Source organism: Lepus europaeus, chromosome 12, assembly GCF_033115175.1.
Source record: "Lepus europaeus isolate LE1 chromosome 12, mLepTim1.pri, whole genome shotgun sequence".
Lineage (NCBI taxonomy): Eukaryota > Metazoa > Chordata > Mammalia > Lagomorpha > Leporidae > Lepus > Lepus europaeus.
In genome coordinates this window covers 92,710,572-92,730,712 of record NC_084838.1, presented here as the reverse complement: position 1 = coordinate 92,730,712, position 20,141 = coordinate 92,710,572, and the positions used below count along the sequence as shown (strand labels likewise).

Here is a 20,141-nt window from a genome sequence, read left to right as displayed (position 1 = left end):
TCCATTCTCTGTGTGTATGCATGTATGTAAGTATACACAGATATACACATACTCATTTATATAAAAGGTTCTGAAGACCAGATCTAGGGATCAAACATCATTCTTAAAACTCGGATTAATCATCTAACTTTGCTAAACTTTGGCTTCTTAGCCTCCAAAATGGGTAAGATAAAATCCTTATGAAGATTAGATAGGATGTGTGTATGAGGGTACTTCAAAAAGTTCACAGAAAAATGAAATTTTAAATTTATTTTGGTGCAAACCATTTTTAAATGAGTATGTATGCAGCGCACTTAATCCTCCAGCTCTCACAGAAAACAGGTAAGAAGCATTATTTATCCTTGAGACAGCCAGTCTCCAAATACTGATCCCAGTTTCTTAAAACATGATGAACTCTGTTACTAAACCAAAGTAAGACTTATACTTACCAAGATACAATGTAAGTTTGTTAAATTCACAACTTCACAGACAGTTTTTATTCTATCTATTAATCTTGCAAAATAGTTGACCATTTCTTCTCTTTTAATTATTTTTGCATATCGAGGGAAGGTGGGCGGTAGTAACCTCTGGTTAACAAGGGGCTCAAAACCCATCATAATTGGATGATCTAAAAAGAAAAAACAGTAAGTGTGTCAATGTTTCTCTGAATGTTAAATCACAAATGCTATTACACATACACAGAGTCCTCCAAACAGACTTTACAGTTAATACAGGTCTCTAGTACACATTTTTCTCAAGGAGATCAGCAAATGTAATGACCTAAAAGCACAGCTCCTCCTATATGATGATGACAGAGAGGGCTTTCTGTAGCCAAGAAAAGGAACTCCAAACCAACAACAGGATAAGAGAGGGTCAACAGGGGCTGGCACTGTGGCGTAGCAGGTAAAGCCACTACCTACAGTGTCAGCATCCCAAAAGGCCACCAGTTCAAGTCCCAGTTACTCCACTTCTGATCCAGTTCCCTGCTATGGCCTGGTAAAGTAGCAGACGATGGCCCAAGTGCTCCTGACTTCAGTTCAGCCCAGCTCTGGCTGCCTCGGTCATTTGAGGAGTGAACTAGCAGATGGAAGATCTCTCTTTGCCTCTCTAGCTTTCAAATAAACAAACAAATCTTAAAAAAAAAAATAGGGTCAATATATTGTTTCATATGAAATGCTCCATTAACCATGAGATTATGAAGAAACATCAAATGGGAACATAAATAATACAGGCCTCTCCTCCCTTCAGTACCGAACATTACGACTGATTCAAGTTTAGCTATACCATAATCCAGAACAGCAGAGCCACCTCAAGCCAGTGAGTCCAGAATGCATTGGGCACTGAGATGTAATCACAGAGATCACTAAAATCCTTAGCCTACATGTGGTGGAGCCAAATAGGCCGCTGGCAACAGAAACTGCCTGACAACGGAGCCTGACAACAGGCTGTGATTGGATGGCTTCGGAAACCACATGACAACAGAGCCTGCCTGGCAACAGGTTGTGACTGGATGGCTTTGGAAACCACATGACAACAGACTGATTGGTTAAGGCATAGACTATATAAGCTGCTGTAGCAACTGAAATAAACGAGTCTGCGATGCTCTCCTCTGGCCTGCTTCCACCCTACTCCTGGGGTCTGTGTGGTGACTCCGTGCCTCCTGCCCCCACCGTGCTCCTCCTCTCAGAACTAATCCACAGCAACACCTACAGTCTTCCATCTTAGTTCCAAACTGCAATTTCTAACTGCATAATGGACATGTATACCTTGGAATCGCACATCATCTCAGAAGGCAAACATCCAAAAACTATCTGTGCCTTTCCCTCAACATCTGTTTTCCCCCCTTATTCCCTTTCTTTGTAAAATGATTCATTATCCTGATATCCTGACATATGCCTTAGCCAGAAACTGTCCCTTCTCACTGCTTCATCAGTGAGTTTTACTGAATCTGCCCTCCTCCACAATTCTTACTGCCACTGAATAGCCTGACTGCACTGCCCATGCCTTCATTAGATTAATTCTATACATCGCCAGTTCAACTGTTTCATTTAATAATACACAGTACTCACGCTTTGGTAGGGCACTGGAAGGTGTTTTACAAATTCTTGCCACTCCTATGGAAGAAAACTTTGCTCTCCAACAGAAAACTATGCAATGTCAGATTGATTCTCTGGGAGTTATTTTACAAATCTGGGGCCAGCGCTGTGGCTCACTTGGCTAATACTTCGCCTGCGGCGCCAGCATCCCATGTGGGTGCCAGGTTCTAGTCCCAGTTGCTTCTCTTCCAGTCCAGCTCTCTGCTGTGGCCCAGGAAGGCAGTGGAGGATGGCCCAAGTACTTGGGCCCTGCACCCACATGGGAGACCAGGAGGAAGCACCTGGCTCCTGGCTTCGGATCGGCATAGCTCCGGCCGTAGCGGCCATTTAGGGGGTGAACTGATGGAAGAGAGACCTTTCTCTCTGTCTCTTCTCTCTCTGTATAACTCTACCTGTCAAATAAATTAAGAAAAAAAAAAAAAAAAAAAAGGACAAATCTATATATATCCTGTCCAGCCTGGTACAGACTTGTTGACTTATTTTCTATGCTATAAAACAGAAAATGAAAAAGTTTCCCTCATTTGTACTTTATTTCAACATTCACTCACTGCATATAAATTTAGCAGTTGGGGCCAGCGCCGTGGCTCACTTGGTTAATCCTCTGCCTGCGGCGCTGGCATCTCATGTGGGCGCCGGGTTCTAGTCCCACTTGCTCCTCTTCCAGTCCAGCTCTCTGCTGTGGCCCGGGAGGGCAGTGGGGGATGGCCCAAGTGCTTGGGCCCTGTACCCACATGGGAGACTGGGATGGGGCACCTGGCTCCTGGCGTAGCTCTGGCCATGGTGGCCATTTGGGGGGATGAACCGACGGAAGGGGGACCTTTCTCTCTGTCTCTCTCTCTAAAACTCTACCTGTTAAAGATTAAAAAATCGTAAATTTAGCAGTTAAGACATCGTGTGGAATGCCTGCATCCCATACAGCAGTGCCTGGGTTCAAGTCCTGGGTCCTTTCACAGAGGTACCAGGTGATGACTGAAGCAGTGGGTCCCTACCAATGCTCCCTGCCACCTATGTGAAAGGTCCAAAATAAGCTCCCAGTTTCCAGTTTCGGCCCGGCACAGTCATGGGTGTTGTGGGCACCTGAACAGCAAACCAGCAAATGGGAAGTCAGTATCTCTCTCTCTGCCTTTCAATAAACAAAAATTTTTAAAACTTGTGGCATAGCATGTTTAAGCCACTGTTTGCAATAAGAGCATCAAATATGGGTTCTAGTTTGGGTCACAGCTGCTCCACTTCTGATCCAGCTCTCTGCTAATGCACCTGGGAAAGCAGGTACTTGGGCCCCTGCAACCCTATGGGAGACGAAAATGAAGCTCCTGCCTTTGGCCCGGCCCAGCAGTTGTGGTTGCAGCCATTTGGGAAGTAAACCAGAGGATGGAAGATCTACCTGTGTGTGTGTGTTTACATGCGCACCTCTAATTCTGCCTTTCAAATAAATACATGAATCTTTAAAAAAATTCACTTTAACCAATTACATCTTATTAACTCATTATGGCCCATTGTCATATACACAGGATACCTATAAAGACTTAAATTCAACAATAAATATACCACTTACGGTAATTCTGAAATAAATATCAGGTCACTGGAACATTGCAGAATTGAAAACTTGGGAACATAATGGGTTAATGAGTTTAACAAAATCCTTAGTGCATACTCATTTCTATATCTAAGAGTCATGGTCTTATCATTTTCTGAAAATCTCCCTATTCCCTAAGCACTATAAGCTATACACAACCACAGTGACTCAGAAATATCACTGGCTCTTTTATACCTCCTTACTTTTATACAAACTATTTTCTCTACCTGTAAAACCCACCTCTTATTCTTAGCTTGACAGACCTGACACAACATGAATGCTCTCCTCCTTGGTCTTCCCACAGGAGTTGGGACAAACACAATGCCACCATCTGAGTGGCTTATGACACATGCCCGTCAGAGCTCTTTTTTTTTTTTTTTTTTTTTTGACAGGCAGAGTGGATAGTGAGAGAGAGACAGAGAGAAAGGTCTTCCTTTTTGCCGTTGGTTCACCCTCCAATGGCCATTGCGGCCTGCGCATCGCGCTGATCCGAAGCCAGGAGCCAGGTACTTCTCCTGGTCTCCCATGTGGGTGCAGAGCCCAAGGACCTGGGCCATCCTCCACTGCCTTCCCGGGCCATAGCAGAGAGCTGGCCTGGAGGAGGGGCAACCAGGATAGAATCCGGTGCCCCAACCGGGACTAGAACCCAGTGTGCCGGCGCCGCAAGGCGGAGGATTAGCCTGTTAAGCCATGGCGCCAGCCAGAGCTCTTCTGAAAGTAGGAACCAGTTTCTGTCTCAAACATCCAAACATCTGTGTTTATCCTCATAATCCGAGGCACTGGATACATGTTTGTTGAACAAGACATGCAGCATGTTCAAAATTAAAGGCTGGGCCGGTGCTGTGGTGCCTGCAGTGCCAGAGACCCATATGGGTGGTGGTTTGAGTCCCAGCTGCTCTTCTGATCAAGCTCTCTGCTACAGCCTGGGAAAGCAGTGGAAGTTGGCCCCCTGCACCCACACGGCAGAACTGGAAGAAGCTACTGGTTCCTAGCTTCAAATTGGTCCAGCTCCAGTTGATGCAGCTACTGGGGGAGTGAACCAGCGGATGGAAGACACCTTTCTCTCCCCCGTCCCTCCCTCCCTCTATCTCTCTCTCTCTCTGCCTCTAACTCTGCCTTTCCATTAAATAAGTAAATCTTTTTTTTTTAAAAAAACTAAAGATTGCTACCACCATAATAGAATTTTAATTTCTGATTAGTAATATCAATATTATTAATAATTGATAACACTTTCTACTACTAATGTAAAAGTAGCAGTGACAATACAACAACTAGCTTTGTTACTATTCCAACATAAATATATTTTGGGCTTTAATTGTAAATGCACAAAAATCCAGATATTAAATAGTACATTACCTTTATTTTCTCTCAAAGTTTTCTAACATGTTAATGTGCATGTTAGAATTCTACAGTTATTAATTCTACAATTATTATCCAAGAAAATTCTTTCCTTAAAAAGGCCTTTCACAAGTGTAAGACTGAATGGATAACAGTCATTCAAGAAAAACTGTGTTACCAGGGAAGGAAGAACATATTAATGGGGAAGGGAAAGCAAACACAATATGGCTTACACTATGCTTGTTTTTACACAAATAAAAGGCATAATGTAAAACAACATTACCTTCTAAAACTAACTCAGTTGTCTTGCATTCTGTACATTCCTGAGCTCTTCTCACTGATGCCAGTGGCAGCCCTAACTGCGAAAAATCAATTATGCATCTAGACCCTTCAAAAATCCCTAGGCAAGGCCCCTGTTGAAAAAAACTGGTTCAGACATAAATCATAAGCAATGATAATTTGGTGTAGAAAAGCCCAAGATGTTACAGGAGCATTTAATTCACGGAAAATTTACAAGATTTTCTAGAATAAGAAGGCCTAAGTGAAGACCTGAAGGACAAAATATTAGGACAAGGATTTCCAAGAAAATCCAAGGCTGAGGGGACAGAGAACGTGCTGCTTTTTCCTTAGGAAGCTGCCATTTTCCAAGTCCTCCCTTCTCTAACTCAGGAAGTTACAAATAGATGCATATAAATAGACTGCGGACAAAGTTTCTACGCACAAACTCAGAAGACACTGGATACTCCTTCCCATTCTCTGCATACGTATAAAGTGTCTCCCTGCGTTTTTATGGACATTGGGCATGTTATTGGCTGATGTGGTTCCTCAAAGCTATTTTTAAGTCTCAGCTGTTGCTCAATCCCATGCACAAGGGACTTAGTAACCACCAAGACATCTAAGGTGCCTGACTAGAAGAGAAAGTAAGAACCAAACTATAATAGAAGATCAAAAGAGTTATGCAGGATACAGACCACAGTGAAGAGGAATTTGCATTTAGCTTGAAGGCAACAGAAACTATGAAAATTAACAAGCAACTGTATCAGGTCCATCCCCTCTCAGAGTAAACTGTGCCAACATTTTCCCACTGTCCTTGTATTTATCTATTTATCCACTATTTATCCGACTGTCTTGTAAAATGCTAACAAATTACTTAGCACAAGAATGCCACGTAAGATAATTTTCCCTTCACATTAGCACCCTCCCCCCCCCCCCTTTTTAAGATTTACTTATTTATCAGGTACATAAGCAAGGAGCTTGCTCAGAAGCAGAGCAGCCAGGACTTGAATCAGAGCCCATAGGGGATGCCAGCACTGCAGGCCAAGGCTTTAACCTGCTGTGCCACAGCACTGGCCCCTAGCACTTTTTTTTTTTTAAAGATTTTTTTCTATTTGAAAAGTTGCAGAGAAAGGAGGAGAGACAGAGAGACAGTGATCTTCTATCTGCTGGTTCACTTACCAAATGGCTACAACAGCTGTGGCTGGGTCAGGATAAAGCCAGAAGCCCAGAGCTGCTTCTGGGTCTCCCATGTGGGTATAGGAGTCCAAGCACTTAGGCCCTCCTCTGCTGCTTTCCCAGGTGCATTAGCAGGGAGCTGGATCAGAAGTGGAGCAGTGGGTCTCAAACAGGCACCCATATGGGATGCTGGCATCACAGGCAGAAGCACTAACCTGCTCTGACACAATGCCAGCCCCATATACCCACTCTCAGGTCAACATTGTGGCACAGCGGGTTAAGCTGCTGCTAGGACACCAGGCATCCCATGTCTGAGTGCCAGTTCCAGTCCAGGCTGCTCTGCTTCCAATCCAGCTCCCTGCTATTGTGCCTGGGAAGGCACTGAGAGGTGGTCCAAGTCCTTGAGCCCCTGTCACCCACAGGGGAGAGTCGACAGAGTTTTGGGCTCCTGGCTTTGGCCTGGCCCAGCCACTGCCATTGTGGCCATTTAGGGGAGTGGATCAGTGCATGGGAGATCTCTTCCTGTCTGACTCTCCTCCCTCTCTCTTTTGCTCTGCCTTTCAAATAAATACATCTTAAACACACACACACACACACAAAGTGTAATCACTATTTTCAAAATTATGACACTCTGTTTAAACTAGTTACTAAAAATCCTATTAGATCACTGCTCTTCATTAATAATGTCAAAAAAATATCACAAATAGCACAAGATCACTGGATAAAAGATTTTTATCGCCGGCGCTGCAGCTCAATAGGCTAATCCTCCGCCTTGCGGCGCCGGCACACCGGGTTCTAGTCCAGGTCGGGGCACCGATCCTGTCCCGGTTGCCCCTTTTCCAGGCCAGCTCTCTGCTGTGGCCAGGGAGTGCAGTGGAGGATGGCCCAAGTGCTTGGGCCCTGCACCCCATGGGAGACCAGGAGAAGCACCTGGCTCCTGCCATCGGATCAGCGCAGTGCGCCGGCCGCAGCGCGCCTACCGCGGCGGCCATTGGAGGGTGAACCAACGGCAAAGGAAGACCTTTCTCTCTGTCTTTCACTGTCCACTCTGCCTATCAAAAAAAAAAAAAAAAGATTTTTATCAAAAATGTGCTTTATTTTTCTAAGTCATTCATTTTCCCTAATTTGGTCTACATTTAGCATCCCTTTAAACTATTTTCTGTGTCTAACTGGTGAGTTCCTATCCTTTTTTGAGAGTTTACTCACTTCTAGCATCAGATATTGCAGGCTCACCTGTTCTCTCCTTGCCCAGCCTTGGAGTCAGCCAGTTCCCCAAGAGACCCTGATTCCTTGTAGTGTGCAATGATCTTTAGGAAGTAAGTTTTGCATGCTGGTGTGTTTACTTCAACTGGGGTGTCACTGCACCCATGCTCTCTAGAGAACACAGCTACAAAGCATATGAAGTTATGTGCATATACTCATACATGTTTGTACACAAATATTTTTATCTACATTTATTTCTACATCTATATATTTAGAGGTTATGAGTTTATACCCATACCTTTAATCTCAATTCAATGTCATGGACTTTAACCTAGTTTCTCTTTCCAGAATCAGCATAACTTAGTTCTCTAACACTGAAAACATTTGCGCTCTATAGTTCTCAATTCATTTACATATACTTGTATATCAATTCCCTTATATGTAAATAACATTTCTAGTAGTTTCCAAGGATGCTGAAACAAATTACTACAAATTAGGTGGCTTAACGCAACAGATACCATTCTCTCACAGAAGTCCACCACTGCTCTTACTGCGCTGAGATCAATGTGTCAGCAGGGCTGCAGTCCCCCCAGAGGCTGAGGGCAAGCCTGTGCACTGCCTCTTTCAGCATCTCATGGCTGTTGGTATGCCTTGGTTCAACCGCTGCATCATGCCAGTATCTCCCTGCCTTCACAGCTCCTCCCCTTTCTGTGTGCACAGGAGTTCTATCTGCCTGCCCTTTAGAAGGAGCCTGGTCGGCGCCGCGGCTCACTAGGCTAACCCTCCGCCTTGCAGCGCCGGCACACCAGGTTCTAGTCCCACTCAGGGCACTGGATTCTGTCCCGGTTGCCCCTCTTCCAGGCCAGCTCTCTGCTGTGGCCAGGGAGTGCAGTGGAGGATGGCCCAAGTGCTTGGGCCCTGCACCCGCAAGGGAGACCAGGAGAAGCACCTGGCTCCTGCCTTCGGATCAGCGCGGTGCACTGGCTGCAGCGCGCCGGCCACGGCGGCCATTGGAGGGTGAACCAATGGCAAAGGAAGACTTTTCTCTCTCTCTCACTGTCCACTCTGCCTGTCCAAAAAAAAAAAAAAAGAAGGATCCTGATGATGGCTATTTATGGTCCTCCCAAATAATCAAAGGTTATACCCTCATTGCAAGTTCCTTAACTAAAATCACATCTTCAAAGACTACTTTCCAAAAAAGTAGCACTTACAGGTCCCAAGAATTCGTACCTTAATTATCTTTGGGGCCATGATTCTGCCCACTAAATTTCCTATCACTACCATGACTGGCCATCAGGACTCCATGGATGCTGTCCCATCCCACCTAAGTTCTGAAATCCTGCAGCAGCCACTTTTTTGCCTTTCTTCAACCTATTTAGTCTGTAAGTTCTGACATGGAGCCTCCTTCCCATTCAAACACTGTCCCAGGCTCCACTGTGTTGCTGTAACAAACTTACAGAGTACTTACATGGGTGTAACTTATAAAGAGGGGTATCTGGCTCATGGTTCTGGTGGCTGCAAGATCCAATCATCATGCAGCCAGTGTCCTGGGAAGTGCCCCTTGGCTGCAATACAACCCAGTGGAGAAGCAGAAAGGAACTAGCTGCATGGATTGGCCCTGCTTTAGAATAACTCTCCTACAAGAGAACTCTCGGTGAGATCAGCATTAACCCCTTTTGCAAGGTGGTGCCCCATGAGCTAACTACCTCCCCTACTAGGCCCTATCTCTTAAAGGTCCCACCCTCTCATCACTTACACGCCAGGGACCAAGACACCATGTGAACTCTGGAAGACACCATAGCAGACGCCCTCCTTTGCCTCCTTAGATTCTGCTATGCTGTGCCAGCTTATCCTCCTGCACAGAACCTCACTGTGATGTGACACCTACAACTGGGCTCCCCCCCAGCCCCAGGGCCATGCTCTTCACCATGCTTACACTCTGAAGCCCTGCACCAGGCCACTCCCATGCAGACATCAGATGTCCTCCTTAGTCAGCTTGCTCTCCAACACTCTGCACAGCGCCTTCTCCATGCAGTTTACTCAGGCTCCAGCACTCTATGCCGAGACACACACACACACACACACACACACACACGAGCACACCTTCCTAATCCCACCAGGGCTCCTTTCCTCTCTTTTTTGTTTTTAAATGTTATATATATTTGCAGCTTTCACTTACTTTTTTTTTTTAATTTATTTGAAAGTCAGAGTTACACAGAGAGAGGAGAGGCAGAGAGAGAGGTCTTCGATCTGAAGGTTCACTCCCCAATTGGCCACAATGACCGGAACTGCACAGATCCGAAGCCAGGAGCCAGGAGCTTCCTCCGGGTCTCCCATGTGGGTGCAGGGGCCCAAGGACTTGGGCCATCTCCCACTGCTTTCCCAGGCCATAGCAAAGAGCTGGATTGCAAGTGGAGCCGCCGGGTCTTGAACCAGCGCCCATGTGGGATCCTGACACTTCAGGCCAGGTTGTTAACACGCTGCGCCACAGTGCTGGCCCCCATCTAATTTTTGACTCCAAAAACTTGCATAGGCTGCCCACCCAGGCACGCCCTTCTCACCCTACTTTGGTCTCCACCCAGCACCACACTGCTCCTCTACGGCGATCGCCCATCCTGCGTAGGCTCAGGCACCGAAAGCCCAGCTGCATCCTTCTCATTTCATGTGGGTGTAAATCCAGCCAGGCTGTCCACTGCTGGCGATGCCCTCCTCAAGATACTTGCCTCAAAACCATGTTCCAGGGCCCCTCTTTGCAGACGTGCACCTCACTCCCACGTGGGCATGTCCTTGCCTCACACAGGCTCGCATGGCCAGGGCTAGGGCACGTCCTGTTACAGGCATACCCTTCTGACTCAGGTGTCTACAACAGCTATGTCAGGCTACCCCACCTACCAGGCGGCCCTTGTCCTAACCCAGGGTAAGGCCCCAATAGCCTATTCTAGTGCAGATGTGCACCTTGCTCAGCACATCTCGAAACGAGAGGAGTTATCTCTTTCAAGAATAGAGACAAGAAAGAAGAGAAAGAATCAGAACTTAGTATTGTGGCCACTTAACAGAAAATAATGTGACGCTTTTGATTTCCTCTTGCACTAAAACAATTAGGTAAATTTTCTTCCTGAGAAGTACTGTTTTGTTAATTGTATAGATATCATTTTACTTGCATCTCTACAGTTATATTTTTTCACACAAGTACCTATTAATCTTCTTACCCATGATAAACAATGACAATGTTAAAGAACTCCCTCCATATCCCTCCAACTCCCAAATTTGAATCACTGTACCTCTATCACTATCTGTTATCTCCATTATGTTGAAATGTACCTGTCTCTCTATAATAGATTTACCCTCTGTAACCAGTACCTTAGAACCCCTGGGACAAAATCAGTCTCTCTAGGGGTCGGCGCCGTGGCACAGTAGGTTAATCCTCCACCTGCACTACTGACATCCCATATGGGTGCCAGTTCTGGACCAGGCTGCTCCTCTTCCAATCCAGCTCTCTACTGTGGCCTGGGAAAGCAGTACAAGATGGCCCAAGTCCTTGGGCCCCTGCACCCACATGGGAGACCGGGAAGAAACTCCTGGCTCCTGGCTTCGGATTTGTGTAGCTCCAGCTGTTGCGGCCACTGCGGAGTAAAGCAACGGATGGAAGACCTTTCTGTCTCTCCCTGTCCGTAACTCTCTCAAATAAATAAAATCTTAATATATATATTATATATATTATATATATATATATATAAATCAGTCCCTTTCTTGCTTAATTTTTGTTGTATTCTCACTTTATAATATCAAGGTTCATGACACTTATGTGACATTATATACAATAGTCAACTTCCACTGCAGGGTAACCACAGTTCAACACAGAAATAACACCAACGCTTGCCACAGCTCATTCATTTATGTCTCAATAGGCTGGATTCTTAATCTCAGTCTTCTTCCACCAGAAAAAAGGCATGGAAAAAAGAATATTCTGAGTTCTTAGCTTAAAAATAATTTGTCAGGGAGCTGGCACTGTGGCACAGCGGATAAAGCCGCCACGTGCAGTGCCGGCATCCCATATGGGCTCTGGTTCTAGTCCCGCTGCTCCTCTTCTGATCAAGCTCTCTGCTATGGCCTGGGAAAGCAGTGGAAGACCTGGAAGAAGTTCCTGGCTCCTGCCTTCAGACTGGCCCAGCTCCAGGTGTTGCGGCCATATGGGGGGTGAACCAGCGGATGGAAGACACCCTTCTCTTTCTTTCTGCCTCTGTAACTCTGCCTTTCAAATAAATAAATAAATATTAAAAAAAAATAAATTTGTCAGGTCAGCGCTGTGGTGTAGCAAGCTGAGCTGCAGCCTGCAGTGCCAGCATCCCATGTGGGCACCGGTTCGAGATCCGGCTGCTCCACTTCTGATCCAGCTCTCTGCTATGGCCTGGGAAAGCATTAGAAGATGGCCCTAGTCCCCGGGCCCCTGCACTCACGTGGGAGACCCAGAAGAAGCTCCTGCTTCAGATCAGATCAGTGCAGCTCTAGCCATTGTGGCCAACTGAGAACTGAACCAGCAGATGGAAGACCTTTCCCCCTCTCCCCCCACCCCACCTCTCCTTCTCTGTGTAACTCTTTCAAGCAAATAAATAAATCTTAAAAAAGAACAGTACTCCAGACCAGCAGGGAGCCTCACCAGCTCGCTATTAAGCTCCATGTGAGGTGTCTGTGCAAGCGCACGGAGGTTACTGTCCAGTACAGAGAATTACCAGTTACTGACTGCTAATATCCAAAGTCCCTCCTCAGTCTTTCGACAGAAACAAAGCACACTTGCATGTCTTCTGGTAGTCTCATTTCTTTTGTCTCTCCAGGTTATCAATCACATAGGTTCTCACAGTCAGCTCAGGTACCCAACACTTGTAAATCTTTCAAAAGAATCCCTGATTTTGTCCTTCAGCTTACACCAATTGCTTTGAAGAACACTGGCCTTTTGCAAATCTACTTATGTTTATGCCAAGAAAATCTAGGTATTTACTCTTAACGTTCTCTTATCTCTCCTATTTCTCACAGTTTTCAGTTAGGTCTAGAGAAGCGTCTGAGGCAGCTCCACTGCACCATCTTCAAACCAGAGCCTTCTGGAGCACACACATACGTACGTGTACAGGTATATACGGGCATTTTTAAACAAGAAAAACTCAATTAAAAGAGAAAATCTCAAGTTCTCAGAATGAGCACATCATAACCTAGTCCTTTCTAACGGGAGTTGTGATTTTAAAATGTCAGAGAGGGGGCATTCAGCCTAGTGGTAAAGATGGCTGCAGCCCACATCTGTGTAGGATCGGATTCCCAGCTCCTAACCACAATTTCCCACAAATACAGACCCTGAGGAACAGTAGTGATGGCTCATGTATCCAGGCTCTTGCCATCATAGGGAAGATCTAAACTGTATTCCTGGCTCCTGGCCTACCCATGGCTATGGTGGATATTTTGAGGAGTGAATCAGCAGGTGGGAGCTCACTCTGTCTCTCAAATCTTTATTACATTTTTAAAAAATATCAGCTCCACCTCTTGTACAATCTACTGTCAAGGTGGGCAAATCAAGTCAACTTGGTTGAAGCAGTATAGCTTCTGCATCAGCGCCAAGATCAGTCTCAGGAGGTTAAAGGACCATATTACAGGTGATGTGTCTGTTTTTATGTATCTATTTCAGAAATAAGAGAGAAAGAGCTCTCATCTACTGGTTAACTCATTAAATGCTTGAACAGCCAGGGATGAGCCAGGCCAAAGTCAGGACTGAGAACTCAATCCAGGTCTCAGAAACCCAATCACCTGAGCCATCACTGCTGGCCCCTGGGGTCTGTATTAGCAAGAAGGTGGACTCAGGAGCTGAAGCCAGGTATCAAACACAGGCACTTCAACCTTACCAGTGAGGCTAAATGTCTGCCATTTATTTCCTAACACACACTAAATTTTAAATTTATTTTATTCTGTCATAAATGAATGCAGTTCCAGAATCAAACAGTTAAATGATTTTTTCTTATTAAAACCAATAATCTTCTACTTACCCAACCTGCCCAAGCCCATTATTTCTTTCTTCCCTGAAGCAATCTCTCACACTCCCACTTAGCTGTTTCTTTCAATATTTACAAACATATTGCCAAGTAACAAAATTAGAGTACTACTTCCTATCTTATTAGTTTTACACCTATCTTTGACTTCTACCTCACGGGTAAGGTGTAAAGCTGACAAAACAAGTAGTACTGTAAGTGTATAAATTACCTGCATGCCTATACTTCTGCTCCTGCATCTCCTATAGAGTTAGATCACAACTCTGATTCAACACCTACACCATTTTGATTAAGTCAATGATATTCCTGGCTGGGCACACATAACTTGCACAATGATGGAAGTCACTTATTTTCATATACATTTTAAAATCAGTAACTGTCTCACTTTGTGTTTGCCTTGTTTCTTAGCACTGTTTGCCAGTTCTCTAAACCTCTTTACAGTACATCAAACACAATGGCTACGGTATGGATTTCACTGGTGATGGCTGGTCTTGAATCTTGTGTGGAAAAACTCTCCCAGAGCCTCGGACCTCCAATCTGGACTTGTCCTCCATACGTGATGCTCAGCTGTTATCCTGAGATTGCCCTTCAACCACTGCCTTGCAGATTTCTTTGTTGGATTTTCATATTCCCTAAAACTCATGCTCCCCTCTTTCTTGATTTACTCCCCTATTTAAAAGAAGAACACCATCCAAAACCTTTAGGAGATAAGTTTTCTTATACCTCAAATGTCTGAAATGATCTTTCCTTATAATTAAATGATGGCTGTGTATCAAATTCAACAAAAGATACTTTTCTCTCAAATCACGAAAAACACACTACAGTGATTTCTTACTTCTAACTCTTCCGAGATATAATTAACACACCATATAAATTCACCTATTGAAGGTGTTCAGTTTTTAGAATATTCAGTTGTGGGGCTGGCGCTGTGGCACAGTGGGTTAAAGCCCTGGCCTGAAGTGCCGGCATCCCATATGGGCGCTGATTCTAGTCCCGGCTGCCCCTCTTCCCATGAAGCTCTCTGCTGTGGCCTGGGATAGCAGTAGAAGATGGCCCAAGTCCCTGGGCCCCTGCATCCAGGGAGACCTGGAGGTAGCTCCTGGCTTTCAGATCGGTGCGGTTCTGGCTGTTGCAGCCACCTGGGGAGTGAACCAGCGGATGGAAGACCTCTGTCTCTACCTCTCTTTGTAACTTTATCTTTCAAATAAATAAAATAAATCTTAAAAAAAGTAGAATATTCAGTTCTGAAATCAGTACCACAATCAAGCTTAGAACATTTCCATCCCCTCAAGGAATAACTCTGCTCCCACTAGAAAGCACTCTTCTGCCCTGCCTCCATTCTCCCCTCAATCCTGAGTATTCACTCATCCACTTGTGTTTTCCATCTCTGTGGATCTGCTGACTCCGGACATTTTATATAAATGAAAATCCTATGATACATGATCTTCTGTAAAAGATTTCTTCTACTTACTATGTGTTCAAGGTCTTGATTACCAGATCACATTTTGCTTATCTATTCACCCTCAGATGGACTTTTGGGTTATTTACATCTTTTAGATATGATGAACATTTAAGAAGTTTATTCAAGCCAATTTTATGTAAACAATTTCTTGAAGCTTGCTCGTCAGCAGACCATAAAAATCAGAGAAACAGTGAACATGCCAAGGAAATTTCTTTTCAGCACAGGTCTGAAATATGCAGCTGTAGCTACTATGGGAATTGATATCCTGAGAGTTTGCTGTACGGCAGATTTAGAGAATAGCACACAATAGTCAGACTGGCAAAGTGGAACATCATATCCCAATAATCTGCAAGATTCCTGTTTTGCATGATTGATATCTTACTGAATGAACCAATGCAAAAACTACTTAGCAGATCCATATTATACGGTGGGTTTCATAAAGTATTCTCACACTACATTTCACATATTTAAGAGTTGAAGAAGGTTTAGTGCTCTTTGTAAACACGTAATACATAGGCTGCTATTTCTAACAACCTTCTTTGTGTCTCAAGGTTACAGAATACCATTTAGTCACTCTTCATACATATATTCCCCCTCCTGGGGAAAAAATGTTAAGAATTAACATATCCAGCACAATTACTAAAAACATAAATATTGTAAAATTGATTTCCTGATCCCAATTACCTTCAGGACTGCTCCACTACCTAAAGTTTGAGTAAGGAAAAATTCAGGGGAAAGGGAACACAACTCCTGCTCCTGAAAAGACGGAGGGGCAGAAAAGGGAAGGGATGGGAATCAGTCAGAACCTGCCTTTGTGGTCACAAGATCAACAACTGGGAAGCACTATTTAATGAACGTTAATATTGTTTCATTTTAATGAGTTCTAAAGGGAAAACAAAACTGCTATATGCTATCTAAACGGTTAACCCAGCTGTAAATTTTACAACAAAGATGCACTAGTCCTACTTTAAGGTCTGTTTCATAAATAATATCTGAGTGCCAATGACATGCCGAGCACTATAGAGATAAACAAGTAAGATGACAGTCTATGGCAGCCTGAAAATACTCAAAACTGAGGCGGGGCTAGGCACAGTGGGTAAGACAGCACTTGGAATGCCTGTATCTCATATGGGAGTGCCTGGGTTTGAGTCCCATTTCCACTCCCTGTTAGATCTAGCTTTCTGCTAATGCATATCCAGGAGGTAACAGGTAATGCAAGTCCTGGGGTCCCTGTCACCCAGGAGGGAGACCCAGAATGCGTTCTCAGCTCCTGCTTTCAGCCTGACCAAGTCCTGGTTACTGGAAGCCTTTGCAGTGAATCAGCAGATGACAGATCTGTGTGTGTGTGTGTGTGTGTATGCGCGCGCACGTGGGTGCAAACCTTCCAAGTAAAGAAATAAAATTTTAAAATAATGAAAAAAAAAGTACTTAAATTCTCATGGAAAGGCAAAGAGGTAAATAATCACCATGCAATGCACTAAACAATCTTATAACAGAGGCATGTGAATGAAATGAAGCCACAGGGAAGACCTGGGCCTGCCTGGTGAAGTAAACACAGACCATGTAATACAGATCATGCTCTCAGACCAAACAACAACAGGGCAAGGTGATTAAAATAAGATACTACTACTGATAGCACAACATAGACACAAGAACATATACACATGCAGAATCCAAACAATAAGATACAGGAGACAGCCAAGGTCTGCACTACTGTTATCAGTTTAGAATGAATTTAAAAAGAGTACAGTAGTACATTTAAGTCTCTGGAGTAAAACATTCAAAGATCCAGGCAGACTGGATTAATGCTATTTTTAGAACAAAAACTGTTTCCGAAGAGAGAGAAGAAAAAAGAGCAAGGACAAGATGGATCATTACCTCCTTTCGTAGTATCATTCTGGGCCTGGATGCCATGATGCAATGAATTATGAATGGCAGAAAGAAGATCTGCTGCTTGAATCATCAATTTTTGAGCTTCTGCAACAGCACTGGTCTAGCAAATAAATCACCAAAAACATTCTTACATATTCTTTCACTGAAAGATATACATTAAATAGGAAAATCCTATAAACAATAATGAAATTAAATGATTGCTGTAACGATACTGGTTTTCACAAACTATTCACTTAATACAGGATTCCCAGATCCTGTTAGAATAGAAATTGTTTTTTTTTTTTTCCAACTCATATCTGTATCTTGTAAGATCTATTAAAAATAATTAGAAACTTTTCTGGTTTATTTATCTTTTTTTAAAATAAAATTCATAGATTCAATCTCCTAGAAAACTATCAGCAACCGTACTCTGTTCTTCATCAAGGTCGGGGAAAAGTAAGGAAAAAAAATCACAGAATCACAGAAGTGGGATGATAAAGGCTGGATGTCCACTGACCATTTACGAACTATTCACAAGTAAGTCTGTAAATGACTTAATGCAAAAATACCCCAAAGAAAAAATATACATCATGTAGGGTTTGCTCTTAGTTCTATGCAAATCCAACAATTATTTAACTGAAGAAAGAACAAGCCTACCTAAATTTGCCAATTTTACTTTCTCCTTTCAATTCACAAAAGGTGACAATCCACAAGCAGTTTTAGCTTCTGCTGTTTTGTTTACTAGTAACGTAAGATACTGTTTTGATATCAGTAACAGTCATGGGTGTATTATGGTGGAAAATGTAACATTCACGTGACTTCTTCAGAAAACCATAAGCATTGCTCTGGTGTAAATACACCAGTGCTGAATTCTATATACTCGTATTTGAGATCGGGGCACAGCAATAGAAAAGTTTCAGAACTGCTTCAATACGGCATCCCATCCAAAAATCACTAGAATAGAAAGATAAGTTATGGAAACAGCCTTACCTCTTTCTTAGTAAAGGCTATAAGCACTGTCAGTAAGACACGAGTAAATTTCACTCTGCTGAATACTGCTAAACACTGTTGGTGCTAAAAAAAAAAAAGAAAAAGAAAGAAAGAAAGAAAGGAATTGGCATTAAAACATGCAAAGCCCATCCCAGGAATATCATCTTAAAATATATTACTTTAAGTCCTGTACCTTGTTAATAACTTACTACATAAACACATATCTTCTCAGAGGTTTTTTAAAAGCCTGGAAAGGGCACTACAGTAAACACAATAAATAAAATTTTTAAAAAGCCTGTTCATAGGACTGATTTTTTTCCTTAGGTTAAAGCTACACTATCTCGTAAACTGCTTTAGTAGCATTTTAAGAAGGAATGAATAAAAAGTGCTTCAAGCACAGTTAGAAAATTTAGGATATTGACAAAATCAACAACTTTTGATACTGTGAAGTTCCTGTTTGTCATCACCTGTGAAAGATATTTTTCTTCCTACCTCACAGGAATACTGAAGAGTTTTGAAATCATGTATTTGAAAGAGTTGTATTATCATTCTATTAAAACAAATACAAGGGAAATAAAATCCCTTGCAATGTCCAATTTTTAAAGAAATACCTTAAAAAGGGCTTCCATAAATTATAACGCAGTTCATAAAACTACAACATTAACAGGTAGACTTCTCTGATATTATCTACCAGAAAATAAGTTCAATTACTTCTAGTTCAACTTCTGGATCTCTTTCTTCTCCTTGTCGACTTCGAGTACTCTAAAATTTTAAAAAAGGTCAATTAAAACAAACACAAACTTGGAAGACTGTTAGATTACAAATATACAAGGTAAAGCACTAATTTTCTAAGTATACATAAGAATCTACTTTTAGCAAAAATAAGGGGAAAAAAAGACACGTCCCATTTTTTTTTCTATTAACGCTACATAAAGTTGGTTTTGATATAAACTATAAATATCAAGCAAAAAAAATCAGATACTGAAACAGCAAAAGCATATGGCCTACAGTATTATTATTTTCTTCTAAAAAGATTTATTAATTGAAATCCCTGATGCTCTTGAAACTAACCCTGTTAGAAAAAAAAAATCAGTAATCTTTACAAAATTGCATCATAAAAACAAAGTTACATCAATACTGACCTATCTTACACTAAAAGGTGAAAGCATCTAGTTAATGTAAGAGTTACAGTTGAATATTTTATTTCACAGAATTTCAGGGCAGTAGCAAAGGAAGATCTGGTAGAAGATGTGCATTCCAGCCCTGGAGCTGCCACTTAAAAAGGACACGCCCACAAACAGGACTCAAGAAAGGTTACTTAACTCCTTGAGCTGTATTCTCCTCATCCAGAAGTGCAGCACTGTGCCTTTAATTACCCAATTCTATGAATAACTGCAACATTTTAAAAAATAATGTAAAACTTCCTGCATAAATTTATAGTACAACTAAACTTATTCTATCAAATCTCTGTGAGAAGTCAATCATCAGGGCTACATGAGTGAAGGATGTCACCTAGAAGCACCCACATTTGGGCAACCACCACTTGTCAGGCTACCTACCACATTCTAGACACAGCACTGGCTACTGAAGATACAAAGGGAAAAACCTCTGCAGGACTTAAAATGCTATGGGGGAAAAATACTATTTATACAATATCTTACTAAAAAACCAAAACAGTGGCAAAAACCTGAAAGAATTGAGAGGGCTAAATTTTCACTACTTGAGGCCAGCGCTATGGTGCAGGTTAAGCTGCTGTCTGCAGCACCAGCATCCTATAGGGGCGCTGGTCTGTGTCCTGGCTGCTCCATTTCCAATCTGCTGATGCACCTAGGAAAGCAGTAGAAGATGGCCCAAGTGCTTGGGCCTTTGCACCTGCGTGGGAGACCTGGATGAAGCTCCTGGCTCCTGGCTTCAGCCTAGCCCAGCAATGCCATTGTAGCCATTTGGGAAGTGAACCAGCTGATGGAAGCTTGCTCACTCTAGTGTGCTCTCTCTCTCTCCCCTCCCCCTCTCTCACACTAACTCAACTGAATAAATAAATCTTTAAAAAAATTTTTTTAATACTTGAGAATGCCACTAACAAAAACTTCTCCAACAGTTTCAAATTCATCACAAAATATCATAGTTTGGGGCCGGCACTTTGG

The 20,141-nt window shown here is 43.0% G+C and overlaps 1 protein-coding gene across 1 annotated transcript in view; it reads right to left on the bottom strand.

Moving 5' to 3' along the window:
* Positions 1-20,141, bottom strand: part of LOC133772012 (N-alpha-acetyltransferase 35, NatC auxiliary subunit) — an 85,098-nt gene that overhangs the window by 29,242 nt on the left and 35,715 nt on the right. Inside the window, exons 9-12 of the mRNA XM_062208518.1 lie at positions 18,709-18,759; positions 17,998-18,081; positions 17,014-17,128; positions 429-607 (exon numbers count right to left, since the gene is read on the bottom strand). Coding sequence (XP_062064502.1) covers positions 429-607; positions 17,014-17,128; positions 17,998-18,081; positions 18,709-18,759 — 429 coding nt within the window. The remainder of the gene's footprint in view (positions 1-428; positions 608-17,013; positions 17,129-17,997; positions 18,082-18,708; positions 18,760-20,141) is intronic.